General features: G+C 42.1%; 1 protein-coding gene across 1 annotated transcript in view; it reads right to left on the bottom strand.

Moving 5' to 3' along the window:
• ARMC1 (armadillo repeat containing 1) overlaps positions 1 to 17,735 on the bottom strand; it is a 161,098-nt gene that overhangs the window by 124,300 nt on the left and 19,063 nt on the right. Inside the window, exon 3 of the mRNA XM_085605529.1 lies at positions 16,305 to 16,396. Coding sequence (XP_085461655.1) covers positions 16,305 to 16,396 — 92 coding nt within the window. The remainder of the gene's footprint in view (positions 1 to 16,304; positions 16,397 to 17,735) is intronic.

Here is a 17,735-nt window from a genome sequence, read left to right as displayed (position 1 = left end):
GTTTTGTGTTGTTTACTGCAAACTATTTTTATTTAAAACAGCCTGGAAGGGGGATGTATGGGGATTTTAGGAAGTGAAGGTTATGTTTATGATGGTAGAGGAGAGTGTGCAAGGCTGTAGGGGTAGGAAGACTACATATGCTGTGGAACCTTAACTGCAAATATCATGTGTTGAATAAGAAATAAATAAAACTCTGAGGAACAAAAAGTCACAACATTTCCCAGTTACGTACTTATGCAACTTTACCTCCAATAATGATCTATGCATGAATGAGAGGTCAAATGTCTACGGTGCACTGTTTTCCCAATAGGTGCTCCGACACTGCTTTAACTACAAACATGAGGATGCCACACCAAACTGTTCCAGTGAAAATACATCTTTTAAGATGGATGATCAAAACAAGGTACTTACTTTGAGTCCACAGGGGACACAGGAGGAAAAATGTTCTTCTTAAATGGGCACAGAGGCTCAGAAAAGATACTATGGGATGAGAATCTAAGAGGGCACAATGGAACATAAAATCTGAAGGAGTGGAACAATTAGCAATGTACTGTGTTTTAAGACTGCATGTTTTGCCACCAATAGCCAGTGTAGGTTCACCTGATGGCTGGATATAGAAGTGTTAGGAATGAGTCATAAGATGAAGCCTGCATCAGAGATTTAGACAATCGGAAACCAAGAGCAAAGTAATTCGGGGAGATCAAGTAACAGTGCCTTACTCTACACTAGGCATTAAGCAATAACCTGCATTTGACAAATCAAAGGAAAATGCTGAATGGCAAAAATAGCATATCTAAACTGGGAAGGACAAAAGCAATTTTGGAACACCTAGTCCAGGGGTCTCCAACCTTTTCTGTTGTGAGAGCTACTTCTGCTCAAGGAAAGTCTTCCCGAGCTACTAGCAAATTTTATACCTGTACAATAGTGACTACACTATGACCACCCAAAGTAAGATTTTCAGTAGTCACCACCCAAGTATACCAAGTGTGGTTACCAGCAGAAATGCTAGGAAAAGGTACTTCAATATTAAATGCCTCCCCTTGACTTATGAAGTAACATTCAAATCTTGACATGCCCAGTGGCACAAAGGACATAAGCACAGCAGTACGTCTCCCCAGCTCAGCTTCAATTATCATTCACCAGTTTCTGAAAATGTACAACATTTTTTATCTAATACTACGTTCCACTGTGGGCAAACAAACTCAATTTTTCAGCAGAAACCCCATTTTTGAAAACTAAAACTGCCTTTAAAATATCCGTTTTTGAGAAATGCACAGTCTCAAAACATCAGCTTGTCATTATCATCATGTACTCCCATGTACAAATCCCTCATATGGACAGTCTACTTTGAATTCCCAGGTATTATAGTCATATGCCATGGATGCTCACCATTGGTATAGGAAACAATGGTCCTAGACTTCTTTAAAGCTTCAATTCAGTTATGAAAAACATTCATTGGTCAAAGGGCATCCGGTACATATAGAATTAGCATGGTATCATTAATGTACCACCATTTTCTTTACAATGCAAACAAGTATATCCTCAAAAGACACAAAGGCACAAAATATCGCTCCAATAGTGACTGTTTATTATTTAGTTACTTTTAGAACAGATCACCATATTCAATGCTCCAAATAGAGAAAGAGGTTGCTCCAAGGGAAGTGTGAAAAAGGAAAGTGCTTGTGAGGTAGGGCAGATATAAAGGAGGGGAATCCAAAAGGCAAATTCAATAACCAATCAATTACAAATTCTGGTATCCTTAGTAAAACTGGTTGTGGTTCATAGTGGCACCAGTTTTACAGATCGGCCTGTCACTTATGGATTACAAATATTAATTTCATGATTTTCTGATGACGCACAGAGAACATTCATCTGGGTCTTGAGAGATGATCAGTGCTGCCTTCTTTAATAGGCACCTACTCTGAAATTGATACTGGGCTTGACTTCACCTCAGAGAGCTACTTTCAAGGTACTGGTGAGCTACCAGTAGCTCCCGAGCTACTTGTTGGAGACCCCAGACCTAGTCCCTCATTCCATAAACTTGACCAATCTTCACTAAACTTGGTGCAAAGGCTCAGGGTGGCCAAAACAAGATTTTCAGAATGTTTGGGGCAGACCGATACATCAGATGACCTATGTTACAAGTAGTCAATAAAAACGGTCTGTTTCTATGGAAGTTCAACAAATACACATGCATGCATACATGCACACACAGACAGACAACCACTCCGGCGTACACATATTTCATAGGACATTGATTGGAAAGTTTTTATTCTTGGTCCTAACCTTACTTTGACTGCAGGTTCTGTAATGAACCGTGAATATTATGTGCAGTACACAGCACAATTTCCAGATTAACATTCATTTGATGCTGAAGGTGTCTTCTTGTATTAATGTTCTGGAAACGTCTTGCACAGCCTTCATTAACCAAAACATGTCACTGAGTTTCACAACAATGGATACTATGTTTTTTGTTTTACCTTTTCACTGCCATTTTCTCCTGTGGACAAGTTTAATGTAGTACCGGACCTTTAGTTGGATTACTCTTATGCAATCCCAATCTGGTCACGTGAAATCATGCAAAGTCCTAACACATCTAGCTGAAACATAGGACATCAAACATAGTTGGTGCATTTAAAATTCTATTGGTAAAGGATATTTTTTTTATGCAACATCACTCTTTTCAACAACCTTGATTTGTTTCTAGTATTCAAGCACAATTCTATTGACTATAGTTTTTGCCGTTTTTTAACGGAATTCAAGTTTTGTAGTCATAAAAGTGAGAATGTCATTGGCATTGATTGATACAACTGAAGTAACTTTACCTCTGTGTCTTGGGTATGAGACGGTCTTAACTGAAACATTAAATTATTTCAAGGATCACAGTGGGCAGCTTGAGTGTGGCCTGGTTGATGGTCCACAACTCTAAGCAGCACTTGCTGCCAAGAGAACCCAGACAGTGGGTGTCTGGATGCGGCAAGCATGATTACAAGACATCTCAGGAGGAAACATCATGAGTGAGATAAAGCAAGAAGAATTTTAGAGTTGCTTGTGCCGAATGATGCTAGACTCTTGTATTAGTAATGTGAACTGTTGCAGGGCTCGAAAAATCCACTCGCCCACTCGCGATCGCAAACCAGATTTAATCAGGATGAGCAATTTTCTGGACCTACTCACCCTTTCTGGCGAATAGGAAGACAAACAGACTTTTGACCTCTGTCTCTGAAAGCGGAGCAGATGTGACAAGATAACAAGATTTAAAGGCATTTTTATTGCTCACAAAGTGTATGAGCAATAAAGATGCCTTTAAATCTTATCTTATCACATTTGCTTGGCTTTCAAAAACAGAGGTCAAGTACATTACAGTTAGGTAGAGTAGATTTTTCAAGTTACTAGACCTGCAGGTCTAGTAACACTTTTATGATTTTTTGAACCCTGTGTTGTATTATCTCAGCTATTAGAAAATATGATGGAGAAGTACCAGGTCACCAAGAAGCAAGGGATTTAGAACAAGAACCCATTTTAGGTGGACTATACACAACTATGAGTAGGCACAAGACACCAGGTGAGGTTGTGCTTCCAATTGAGTTCTACTCCATATTTAGTGAGGCACTGGAGAGGTTTCCTTAATTTGATGCAGGAAGCAGCCATGACACTGTTGCTGAAACATGAGATGGCTATATTGGTGTGTGGTTTCTGTATTTAATAAGATTTTGGCAGAGCTACTAGGTGATTCCTGGGTTAGTAAGAGAAAATGTGGCTAGGTTTATACAGCTCAAAATATCAACCAGATCTCATGTGCACTTTTACAGATACTAAAGAGAACTGTGAAGGCTCAGAGACTCGTTACTCTGTTGAGCTTAAATGAAGAGAAAGAGAAGGCTTTTGCGTCTAGGAACTAACATAAAAGAAACAGCTTTGATAGAACTGTATGGTGATCTAGGACCAACAGCCAGAAGAAATTATTTCATTTTCTCTGAAATGCGTGAACTCCAGGACAAATAGGTGAGGGAGAAATTTACAGGCAATGCTATATGCGTGAGAGAATTACACACTTTCCTTGGACTCCAATGACTTACTGTATGTTAAGGACCTAATACTTACTGCTGTGAGGTTATGTAATTCATCCAAACTAGGTTTACTTGGATGATTTCTGAAGAAGACCCCCCCCCCCCCTCCGTTCCCTGGTGAGGGGGGAACTACTTAAATGAAGATGCCACACCTTTCCGAGGCATTATATATCATGATGCAAGACTTCAGCTGATCTTTGAATCAGTTTCAGCATTGTAGATGGCCTTCTGCCTGAATTATTCGGCAATGGGCATTCATACAGGGTTGCTCCGAAAACTTTGATGTTAACACATGGCAGAAACGTTATAGTGGAGTCACATTTCTATAGATATTACCATACAACACAGTACATGGTGCAGCAATTGGGTCGGGTTGTTGTTGGCTTCCCAACGAAGATATCAGGCACAGTAGCTGATCTTAATGTACTTATGAACATCCCAAGATCTGCTTTATAAGTGTCCCACGTGCCCAAATTAAGTGTGATGGGCATGCTTGGGGAACATAGCATGCACCTTGAGGTGAGTACTATGGTAATCTATCACCAAACGGGAAAGCAGACATTTAAAGGATCATCTTGAGCCACTGCAGACCAGATTGACAATGGTTGCAAATCACAGGAAGACTTGTACTGTGAACAATGACTATACGGCTTTCGATCCATTTTGTGTGACTGGGGGGCGGGGGGAGAGGCAAACAATACCCCTTTTTATATAAAACAATCACAACAGTAGGAAGAAGGTAAGAGCGGTACAAAGGAATTGGTTCTTGGATTAAATATCAGACCAGCTTATGATGGTTCTTTTGATGTTAAAGGCTAAGCAAAGGAAGCTGCAACTAAATAAAGAGTCATGGTGACACAGACAATTGAAGATGCAGGATATATGTGAAAAGGGGTTAGTCCAAACACTAAACATGAGAAAACGGGGAATAATCCTGGGACGTCTTGTCATAAAGGGTTAAAGCTAATGCAATTTAATTTTCTTTTATGCGATGAACATACATGATGCTCAGAATACAATGTAAAACAGACACTGGGGTTTGGCTGCTTAGGTGAACTGAAAAGGTGACAATAAGTTGGCATATTGTCTGGTTGTATTTGACACCCTTCTACCAGAACGGGGTAACCCACTTGGTAAAAAGCGAAACAACAGCTAAACAAACATTCTTACTGTAATGATTCTGAGCCAGCCTTCCTGGTTCTAAAATGGTGGCCAAACCATAAACCCCTCTCACTCCAAATGAAGATCTTTACCCTGTGAGGTTTTCTGCTCATCTAAGGATGCTGGATTCTGGAGGGCTTTCAGTTTGGTACACCAGAGCCCAGCATTAAGGATAGGTTTAAACTGGCCCTACCAAAGTATTCAATAGCCCAGTGACCTCAGGGCCAAGAGGGTGATACCATTGCAACAGTACAGTACACAAAATTCCAAGCATGAACCATGTTTCAAACATAAAAAAAATTAATGAAGCCCACGTTTGTGACTTCAGTTGAACAAATTACATAAGCTGAATTACACAATACTATGTGAACAGTGGCAGGCAGGGGAGTTTCTCTTTGTGGGCAAAGGAGATTCGGCTCCCTCAAAGGTCAACAATACACCTTACAAAATGAGAGGGTATGGATGAGCAGATGGAGGTCCTGCACTTACTTTTCCAACTAAAATGTTCTGTGTTTTAATTACCGGTCTTGTTTTTTGCCTTTAGTTACCAACATCATACACTGAGATAAACTAGAAGAAACTAAAGAGGCAAACAAAACACCAGTTGGAAATAACAGGCAGAAAAGTATAACAATTAGAACTACTATACCTCAGAATACAGAAATCAGAATTCTTGAGACAGTTACAACATTCCAGGTATTCATGCAAGAAAATAGTGCAGTACCGCTAGATCTATATTTCCTAGCAGTATATGGGTCAGATCTTCTAAGTGTCTTCCGGCCATAAAACCCTTCTGGTCCAGATGGATCAACTTCGGAGCCAGTTTTGCCAATCTCCCCGCTAGAATGCCGACAAAGATCTTATAATCGGCATTCAGCAGGGAGATCGGTCGATATAAATCTGCCTTAGTGGGGTCTTTACCTGGCTTCAAAGTCAGAACCAGAATGGCTTCCTTCCATGATGCAGGGACCCTGCCTCCTATCGAAAAAATAGAGTTGAAGATTATCTTTAAAGTCGGTGCTAGTTCGTCCGCTAAGAGTTTATAAATCTCACTTGGTATTGCATCGGAACCAGCCGCTTTTTTGTTCTTCAATCTCCTAATTTGTTCCTGAATTTCTTCTTCGGAAATGGGAGCATCTAACCATAATTTATCCTCTGAAGATAACGCTGGGAGCTGTTTATCCCCTAGCCAAGCTCTTAATGCTTCAAGAGTTGGGGCAGACCCCTCCCTATATAACTCAGAAAACAGAGATAGGAGGCAGGTTTGCATATCCTCAACTCTATTTGAAATCTCTCCTTCGATGTTTACTACAAGTTCTTTAATATAATTTTTAGATCTATCAAGTCTAGCCTTCCAGGCCAGCAACGCCCCAGCTTTCTCCCCATATTCAAAATTTTCCATGCGAGATGCTTCCCACTGTGCTCTACATTTATTATCCAACTTCACCCTATAATTCTGTCTCGCATTGTCAGGGTCTGATGAAATCAGTCGGGCTTGCTCAGGATCGTAAGAGACGGATAACCAGGCAGATTCAAGCTGGCCGATTCTCCTTTCTAGATCTTTTAAACCCTTTACAAATTTATAAAGCCAGCCTGCTTAAAGAAAAATCATTTTTTTGTTATAAATAGACTCTACTACACTCCCTATAAGATTGCTAAGTTTGCCCCCCTCCCTCCTTCTAAATGCCCAAGGTGTCATACTCCGTTAGCCAATGATGAGCATATTTTTTTCCAATGTGTCAATCTGGAGGCATTCTGGAATGAAGTGGGGTTATCCCTTCGGGATATTTTTAAATCCAAGGTGGAAGTAAATCTCTCACTGGTGTTTTTTGGAGCCGACGGACACTTCACTAGCTCTGCCACCGAGCAGGATAAAGGGTTACTAATGTACTTGATATTATTGGCACGGAGAGAGATTTGCAAGAGATGGAAGGATCCACTCCCCCCGAAAAGAGAGCATTGGCTGAATGCGGCATTTATTATGGCTAGGTTGGAGTATGAGCGCTCTGTGGACAAGGCTTTAAGTATCTGGCATCCGTTAATGTGTTGGGGTCGCTCGTTGAGCTTGTTACCATAAGTCCTATGATTACACCGTATCCCTGAGAAACATCAGAAGGGATGGGTCTGGTGATCCCAAGCAAGCGCGGTAAGCCACTGGCCCTTTCCCCTTCCATCCTTACTTGTTGGCTATCAAATCCGCTGCCGCTTGATCAGGTGAGACGAGGACAACATTTTTAAAAAAAAGAAAATAGTGCAGTGACACCTCTTAATGGTATCAGTGGCGTAACAAAGGTTGAGGGTACATGGAAAGGCCCCTGCTCCAGATGGAATGTGGAGCTCTAAGTCCTGAGCACTGTGCTGAGGGGCCTCCCTGCAGCTCTGGGGCTGCGGGGGACTGGTATTAGCATTATGTAAGGATATATAGTTAACATAAGAATGGTCGGCAAATAAGCCTGCTTAAGTTACTAGGTTAAGAATACCAGCATTTCTGCACAGAGCCGATGCACATAAGTGACTGCCACAAACAAAACCTGGTGAGCTGCTACTGTAAACCTTGTTGAGGGCCTGAAGAAATAGATCACATTCCCTCACACTCACAAAACTCGATTGGATTTCGCTTGGCAGCCCACACCATCTTTAAAACCAGATGCATCTTCCTTGGGTGTCGAATTACTATCGCCCGATGCACATGACATACTGTTTGGAGTCACGTGTAACAAGTTTTCATGTTTACTTTTACTGATGGAAAAGTAGGCCCAACATCCACAGCACAAACCTTTCGTCTGCTGTTTAGCTTAACAGTGAAAGGTTTGCCTGGCACTAAAGAAAGACGTTTATTTATAGGTGTATGTATGGTTCAAACTTTTATAGACGATTCATTAATGCAAAACCTTTACAATTAGGGCCAGCACTGTAAGGAAATGCTGTGAGTTCTGCTTGCATTAATGACAATGGTGCCAGTGCAAAAACATAGTTTTGAAAACAATATAACAATTGAAGGCTACTGACAACGCTCCCAGAATGCTTCCTGGTAACATGCAGAAGCCTAAAAGCATTGAAATGAAATATGCACAAAACAAATCTAACTAAAACGTGTGTTACTAAGCTGTTGAGCAATTTTAGATACCATTTCTCCAAGGCATCTTTTAGTGATATGTTTTATGCTTGCCAATATTTTTAAAATAACATAAAAAAACAAGGTACTAGTGAAAAATCAAGACGGACAGCAATGAAAGTAAGTGAGGTGTGGAAATGAGCCTTTTTAGGGGCCCACCGGTGCAGGGGTTCACCCTTCTCTATCCACGGGTCCTTAAACCAACAAAAAAGAGATTGGCACTGAAGCTGGAATTAAAAAATAACAAGTTTATTCACTCATGAGTGAGACCACGTCCATACAACACCCTCAAGTATTCCAGGAGGTAGTGACTTGAATACACAGACAATGGGACTTAAATACTGAGTTTTCTGCACTGGGAAGCATGTAGTTACAAATAGAAGGTACAGGCCTACACAAGAATAACTACCGACAAACATGGGCAAATGTGAAATCACTTAGTCAGCAAAGTGGGAGGGGAAACAGAACTGCTTACATCAGTAAGGCATGATGGACAGTTACATTTTCAAACAGGTGCATTCTAGCAGCTACAGGCCTTTCGGGGCTCATACACGGCTTGAGCTTAGAATAGAAGCAGTTAACTAAAGCTGATGACTCAAGCAGAATAGAAAGGCAAGCAACAGTGAAGACTGAAGAATCACATGGCTAACAAAATCGATGCCACAGCCAAGATGCCTTCAGCTCATGCTAACAGCAATTATTTTCGATTTCCAGAGGGGTACTTTTCTTAAAAAAGAACACTAAAGCACAACCACAGATATATTTCCTTGCATTGGATGTTATTACCACGTTTAGGAACTGGCAAAAGTTTACCGAAGTGTGCCAGAAAACCGTACTTCTAGCAGACTTTTCTAAATTCCATTTTTATATAAGCAAATACATATTTTCACAGGTTCTAATCCTGGCAGGTTCACTCAACCATTCATATCTGAGGAAGATAAAATTTGTATCACTGAGTTGGATAACAAACTTCTGTTATTTTAGCGCCAACAGACCCTAGGCTCAATGTTTGCTTTCCAACTACATTATATTTGCTCATGCAAAATCTACATTTTGTCAGTTACCTGATATACAAAAATCTGCTGAGCAAATGCAAACTGACTCTTTCTACACCCCTTTTTCCCCCACCCTTAAAGAGGTTCTACTCCGGTCCTGGTCAAGAATACACTTCCAACCTTTTCCAGTGTGGGAAGACATTCAAGAATAGTTGGTGAATACCCGTCATCATGCAAATTAGTGGATGTGTACAGACTTGCAGGGCGATCCAAACTTGGAACTACAGCTTTCTACCTACTTCCAAACAGGAAAATGGAGCCTTGCAAGAATCTAAACCCTAATACAATGAGTATAATCAGAGAGGATGTTATCAGAGCTCCGATGTAATGGGAACGCTGACATACTTAGTAACTAAATACTGCATGGCCCCAAAACATACAAGTGATTTTTTTTAGAAGGACAAATACATTTCTGAAGCATTGTGTCTATTTGGACAGGTTGATAATTTTCAAAAAATTCCACACCCCTGACCTTCTACAAAGCCATAATGGACAGCAGCCCCAAATAACTGACTGACAAATTCACAGTCATTAGTAGCTCTCAACGCACCCGTAGCAAAGACACAATGAGAATGGAGACAAAGAAGTACAAAAAAAGGAAGTAAAAAAATAGTCCAACACGCATTCTCCATTTAGAGGGACAGTCACATATCCTTCTGGACCACCCCAAACCTGTTCGAATTTAAAACAAAAAGCTAAAGGCACACTTCTTTATAATACCCTACATCACAATGAAGTATCAGTCCACTTCTGACTGAAGATACCTCTCCAATCATTCGGTGTCTTTCATCCTCTAAAGCACTACAATGCCTTTCGGCTAAGTCTGCTACACAGAGACTATATACATACATGCATACTGTGCCACACGGTGCTTTATCCTTCAGCACACACCATTCTTGCCCAATATGTACTGAGTAAATAATATCTGCCCCACTCTCCCCTCCTGTTACTGGACTACTGCCCAGTCTTAAAGGCCTCAGAATGTTAGTGCATCAGTTAATGTGAACATAATGTGTGTCCTCCAATCACTGGGATATAAAATGCCTATCCACTACCATGCCAAAGAATACCTGTCTATGCCAGTTAATATGCCATCAACTAACTGAAAACACTAACCTGGCTAGAAAATCTTTTGCAAAAGTATATTAAACAAACAAAGTATAAATAAATTAACATTAATTTATTGTGCGGAGAATCTGCATGCTAATCAACATGTCACACAATCTCAAATAATCATCTAACAGGCCCAGTTAATCCATGTAGATTATGGTTGTTCGTATAGGTATAATTCACACTCTTTTCCCAATCCTCTTTCTCAGTAACACTCCCAAAACCTGAAGGGATGTGTGAATTCCTATAGCCCGATTCCCAGGACATATTGTTTGGGGTCAAGGACAACAAGTTCTCATGTTTATTTGTCCTTGGGACAAGTAGGCCCAACCACCTACAGCACAAACCCTTTGGCTGCCAGATTACAGGACCACATTATGGATCAGTGAAAGTCATTGCCTGCAGTTAAGGTAATATTTATGTCCATATGTCAATGCTGTTTGAACTTGTATTTACGGTTCATTAATACAAAGCCTTTATTATTAGGGTGACCTCTCTAAACAAATGTAAGTACAGACTGCACTACTGACAGTGGTTCCACTATGAAAATGTGTATACATGTTTCCAAAGTGAAAAGATTTGAGGCTACATGTAATGTTTCCGGGATCCTCTCTGATTAGATGCAAAAATATGCAAAAGCTTGAAAGCAAGGTTGATGATTCTTTGCTTTCAAAATAAAATGTCCATTAAAAAAATGCAACTAGTAAAAAAAGGTTTTGCTAACCTACTGTGTAATTTTAGGCGCAATTTCTTTTTATTTTACTAAATGATGCTAGTATTTCCAAAATATTCATAATGGAAAATCAGTGTAACCAGTTTCATCAAAATTATATGAAACATGAAAATAAACAAGAACTGGCAAAGCCAATAGGTATGACATTGGTGGTCAGCTTTTTATTTCAGTCAATGCATGTCCTGTTTTGACATGCTTTTGTAAAACATTTTTGTTGTGGGAGCTGTCGGGCCCTCATCATTACAACAAGCATTGGCAAAAGCAAAAAAGTCCTCAAAAGATCCACATTGACATAGTAGTCCGTTCCTGTCACTGAACAAAACTACTTTGCGTGCCGATATTCTCCTTGTGAAAGAGCAGAATGCTGTCACTCACAGTAAAGCCACCCGGTAGAGAGAGGGAGAGAAATCATTTTTAACAAAAACCAAAGGTCTTGGTTAATGCCAGACCTAGATGGGGCCCAATTCTTAAAGTCACAAAAGTGCACCCATGGCATATGCCCTTGCATTAGTGCAGATGTACAGTTTTCAAGAATTCACAGGACTTTACAGAAATAGGCCAGGAAATCGCACCCCTAGAAAATATTTGTGAACTGCATTTTATTTTTATTTATTTTAAAAACATCAGTTTATTAAATTTTTTAACAAAAACTATTCATGGATCATGTTCCTCGATTTGAAATTCGTACAACATACATAAACCAATTATAAGAAAAATAACTGTTATGCATTTGTTGCAGATCTTTTATAAACTGATGTAGGGATATTTACCCTGGTGCAAGCATATGTGCTTAATGTGGACAGGAACAAAACCAATTTGCTCCATTTATTACAAAAGCAGCACGGCTTCAAACAGAAGTCATACATATTGATTGTGTTGTTATACATAGGAGTTTCCATTCATTGCGTAGTTACATAAATCAGCCATCGGAAGATCAGATGTTTCTGTCAATATCAGCTATCAGTTCCGGAAACATTGCCATTTAATCTCACCCTCGTTAAACTTTAAAGAGAATTGCACTGCGTTTGTTGTGGAATCAGAGAAGTTTTCATGATTTCACAAGAAATAAAACATCCAATTGCAAATGCACCACAAATCGATTGTCAAGAAAAAGGTACACTGTTAAGTAATGAGTGACGTGTCGTCAACTGCTCTGTTATGGACATGACAAAAAAAGCATTGGCAAAGCCAGCAGGTCTGAGCTGTGAAACCTCTTGACTTTTCCAATGATGGTCCCCGGGGGAAGCTAGAGTCGCAGACTAGGCTTTAGTCTTCTCTCATGGGGGCTTCGTGTGGGAAAACAAGATGTGGACAAGGATAGGTTTAGGTAGGGGAAGGGCGGGTTCTTAGTTTACCTATAAAATGTCCGGAAGGGCGTGTCCAGCCCTTTCCTGACTCTAGGGTCATTAGGTGTTTTTTAACACAAACCACCCTACATGCTATAAGGGTCATCAGTGCTCATTTGATAAAGCATTGTTGCCAGAATAGGACAGGCTGCAGGGTATAGGCAGTATCTAGGCAGGTGGAGAGTCACATGTGGGCGTAATCCACCCCTTCAGGGTAAGGGGGGGGGGGAGAAGCCCGTTAACATTCCAACTCAGTATTCTAGCACTCTTGTCCCCTTGTGTATTCATTAGAACCAAAATATATCTTCATGTCCTCCGTCACGCCATCAATAAATCTGATCGATGAAAAAAATCACAACTAAAAACAAACAAACCCCAAACCCAACTACCCCCCTCCCTGCTTCCCTGCCCTCTGGGCTTCGAACTGCCCATTAATAACTAGCAGAGTGCCTGTCGCCATTAAGGTTAGTAAAGGAAGAACTTTGTGGGGTGCTGCACTCCGCCTCCCGGTCTCCTTCGGTAGCAGCAACATGTCCCCCTAAGTAGAGTCACGCTCCCTGGTTCCAACCTGTAGCGACCGGAAGAATACCCCCACCCGGCGGTAACCCCGGGAGGGCCCCTGGTACCTGTCCCAATGTGACTAGGGATCTGCTCAGACCCGGTGGAGTCTCTTCGCAGTGTCAAGACCATTCACTTCCTGTTTCGAGAGGCTGATTCCTTGCCGCTGTCCCGGCCATTGAGATGTTGATCCAACCGGCTCTCAAGCCAGTCCGAGGCCATCTCCGGTTGCTCGAAGAACCAGGCTCTGCCTCCACACGAAGTCTCGCTGGGAACAGCATTGCATATTTAAATCCACCTTCCCGGAGTTTCCTCTTGACCTCAAGGAATGTCTGCATCTGCCTCTGTACCATTTGTGTGAAATCCAGGAAAAAGGTTATTTCGGCGTGGTCATATCGAAGCGGGGGTCCTTTCCGTGCGTTTTGTAGGATCACGCCCCTGTCTCAGAAATTTAAGACCCTCGCTAACATCGGGCGTAAGGGGGGGGGGGGGGGGGGGGCGGCGGCTTTGGACACCTACCTGGGACTTGGTGAGCCCGTTCCATGATGAAGAATTTACTGAGGCCTTGGGCTGCAGATGAGTCAGAATGAGGTCTTCCACAAAGAGGTCTGGGGCCTGCCCTTCAGCTTTCTCCTGCACCCCCAGTATTCGTACGTTACTCCGCCGAAGACGCCCTTCATAATCGTTTTGTTCTGTGAATTTACGGAATGTTTGTAAATCACGTACCTCACCTTGCAATTGAGTGACATCTATCAAGCTCGTCATTGTGATTTCTACTTGCTTAACTTTCTAATTGATTTTGGAAAGGTCTGCTCTAATAAGGTTCATATCGATCGAGAGGGAATCCATTTTATGTTCCAGGGTGGTCTTAATTCCAGATATAGCGTCCATGACATCTTTTAGAGTCAGCTCCTGGCTCTCCCCTGCCGGGTCAGTTGAAGATTTACTTCTAGCATGGAGTTCCTGCAGAGTGTCCTTGGAGAGGGTGTAGAGATCCAACGTATTCGACGGGGTTGTTTTGGGCCCTTTCGCCCCCGCCGTTTTGGGTTTGTCCATTATGTTCCTGTGGAGGCCCAAGTCTCTGTGGTTTAGCTGTACCTTTCTGCAATACCCTGCGGGGCGCTTCTTAGTGCTGTGTTAAATTAAAGCCCAGGCCCAGAAGTTAGATAGACCCGCAGGAGGTAAATCCGGCAAGGGAGGAGGATGCCACCTCCAACCAACTGCCTCAAGTACGTATCCACTGGTTCGGCGTGGTAACAGTCCCGGTTCGGCACTACCCTCCTTGGTGCGAAGGCCCTGTTGCGCAGTTAGACCCAAAGTGTGTTCACTCCCCAATGACTACAGTTAGACGCCACCGGATGCTTCGGCCTCAGCCAGCAAATTCGCAGGGGGTCTCAATATGCACCATGGGGTGTCGCCTTCGCAGGAGTGAGGCACTCGCCACACATTCGCTGCCGCCAGTTCGCCGTTCCCAGGTAGATTGCGTGGACAGAGGGGGGAGGGAGCCTTGCGATTTCCAGCTCCAAGTCTAGTTTTTTATTGTTCCCCACCGCCTCCGCCACTGTGTATCAAGGGACACCTCCACCAGATGGGCAGGATCTGTCTTGTTTTGCCATTGATGGGCTCCGTCCGGGTGCCACCCGTAGCACCGCCGGTACGCTGCAGTCGATCGCCACCACTCGTGGAGTGTCTAGCTGGTAATATGGGGCTAAGCGATGCCGGCGTTTCACTTTGTTTCAGCATGACCCGGGAGCCCAGCCGGGCGGGGCCATACCTCCCAGTCCACCCGCGGGTATGATCCGAACTCCAGTCCCCGGCTTCAGCACCTTCACAGGCCGCCAGAGAACGGGGCCCGTAGCTCCCGTTGTATGCGGATTGCAGTCTCTGGAGTTTCTGGCGTCGGCGCCGCTTGTGTTCTGGAGTGCTTCTCTCCTTCTGGGAGCCAGATCAGTGTGTCGGATAGATGGTTAGGAGATAAGAGTGGACAGAGCCGATGGATCAAGCGGCCATCCCGCTCCGCTGCTTGGCCACGCCCCCCTCGTGAACTGCATTTTAACACCAGCAAATATGTACGTGTAGATTTTCTCATGCGGAAATCTGTTGAGCAGTAACAAGTTCACACTCATACCAAACACATTTTTCCCAAACCCTGGAAGAAATATTACTTCTACCCTTGTCAGAAGTAAATTTCAAACCTTTTTCCGTATGGGAAAACATTAGAGACCTGCTGATGAAAACACATAAAACATACAAGTTAGCAGGTTTGCACAGACTCAAAAGGGCATTCCAACCATGGGGAACTATTGCCTACCGCTATCTCCAGCCCCAGTATGTAGATCTACGTAAAAGGTGGTAAAATAAGGGAATTGTTAGTATTCGTACCCTACTGTGGTATGAGCTCTAGCATAATCAGAGAGGCTATTATCAGAGCTCGTATATATTGAGATTGTTGTCATAATTTGTCGGAGCACTACATTGCAACAAAGGGACAGGTGAATTTTGTTACAGGACAAGTAGATTTATGAAGCAACATGTCCCATGGACAAGTAGTTATTTTATTAAATTCCACACCCCTGCCCTGGACTGAAATTCAATTCCCACTGCCACAATCACTTATAAATATGGTTATCTTCCATCGATCCTCCCCACAGGAAGCATCTTGCCCTGGTTCTACGGCCAAGAAGCAAATTCTACTCCTCAACTCTCCTTTGAGGAAGCAGTAGCCCCTCGTCCCTTCTCTCCTTCATCTATAGTGCAATTAAGAATATTATTGTGTGAAACTTAAAAACGTCCTGGTGTAAAAACATTGGTAATACTGGGGCATCTTAAATTCCATTCCATTATAGAAATACGTAAAACAAACTACAAAGTTTGCACGGACACACACTTTGAAAACTTAATGTTGCCAAAAGCCTGAGCTAAATTTGAAGTTAACACAAAATCACTACTCTAACATTCAGGCACTAACTTTGCCTATTATTAGCCCAACCATTTATGGGATACAGGTAAGCAACAGAAAAAAAGGCCTAGTAATTAGGGAAAACACAATTTGGGACTTCATTATGAAACCACTAGTCATCTGGCCAGAAGCCAGATGTTGACAACGGAAAACAAAGACATGCACATACAAACATAGACACACTTTAAAAGACTTACTTCTGTATCACATTTTGCAAGCTCAACATCATGCCCAGTTCGCTTTTCATTTTTTCTCTGTTTGAACGGCATTCTGCTAAATAGCGTAGAGCCTAGAAAAAAGAAATATCCATGTCAACAAAATTAGCAGCTCACATTTGTACTTCTTAAATCATCTCTCGTTCTTGGCTTACCCTGGTATGTGGCATGTACAAGAGAATTCCTAGTCACATGGTCTGGTATGAGGTCCAGAATGCACATCAGAAACTGTTATGACCAAAGCAAACCATGGTAATAATGCTTAAAAGCAGTTTACCTTCAGGCTTGCATTTATATCTTGGACACATTTAGGTGATCTTTCACTTTCCCTCCCACTACCTCTCCCCCTCCCCCCGCACGCACAGGAGGTAGAAGCTGCATTGAATCTGCCAGCTGTAAACTGATCACCACAAATGGACATATCCACAATTGGAAGGCAGACAATAAGGCAATGGAGACTTGTGAATTTGTTAAACAGGTAGGCATAACTATCTAGCCCCAAATGCAGAAAGCAAATGAGTGCAACTTCCTTACGGTAGTTCAGAAGGAGGGTGGGGGCTGTGGGTATTCCTCAGAACAGCACATCCCAAAAGTGTAAAATGATAAACTTTTCAACCCTTTTGAAAACATTTCAGGATTTTTTAACTTTCCTCAAAATAATACGAGTAGACTGGAGTCAGAACACAGTAAATAAGTCCCCAGGACTATTTTTAGGAAAGTTGAACCTCCACTAAAATATACCGGAATTGTATATACTGGGTATACACAAAATTAAAAAGCTTTGTTGCTTCCGAATTAATTTGGTGTTTAATTTCACCCATCCATTGTGGCATTATGCAAGACATCCATTTAGAGCTGAACTTTGGACATCTGCTTAGTTATCCTTGCTCTGATCTCATTCTTCACTGCACTATACCATAACTAGGTGGATTAGAACATATCCGGTTTGTTCAGCTGGGTATTAGGTTAGAAGAGGCAAGAATCACTGAGATGACATACTTAGTAATGCTACCTAGTTGCAGTGGATTCCCAAATCCTCAGTGTGTGAAATTGTGGGTTCCAAAGGCTGGTTTGAAGTCAGAGTTTGCCTCAATAAGGGTGAGCAAGGATGGAAATGTGGTTTATAACCTAGGCCTGGACCTCTTGTCCAGTACCAGAGCCTCAGTTACATCAACACTAACAAGTGCCAACATGGATTTCTGCAATAGTGTACCTTCTGATATCTGGTAAGCCCCCGATAGATAGGCAAGTACTGAAATATTTTAGCTGTCCCCTTTTTCTACAGGAAATAATAAGACACTGACAAAGTTGTTTTCTCCTCCGTTATATTCAGGACCTAAGCTTTATTGTCATAAAATTTACATCTAAACACCACATGGAACTTTTTGAGTTAATTAAGTATTCCTGGGATGG

This window comes from Triturus cristatus, chromosome 5_1, assembly GCF_964204655.1.
Source record: "Triturus cristatus chromosome 5_1, aTriCri1.1, whole genome shotgun sequence".
NCBI lineage: Eukaryota > Metazoa > Chordata > Amphibia > Caudata > Salamandridae > Triturus > Triturus cristatus.
The sequence above is the reverse complement of the archived record's forward strand: the minus strand, read 5'-3'. Positions and strand labels throughout refer to the sequence as shown.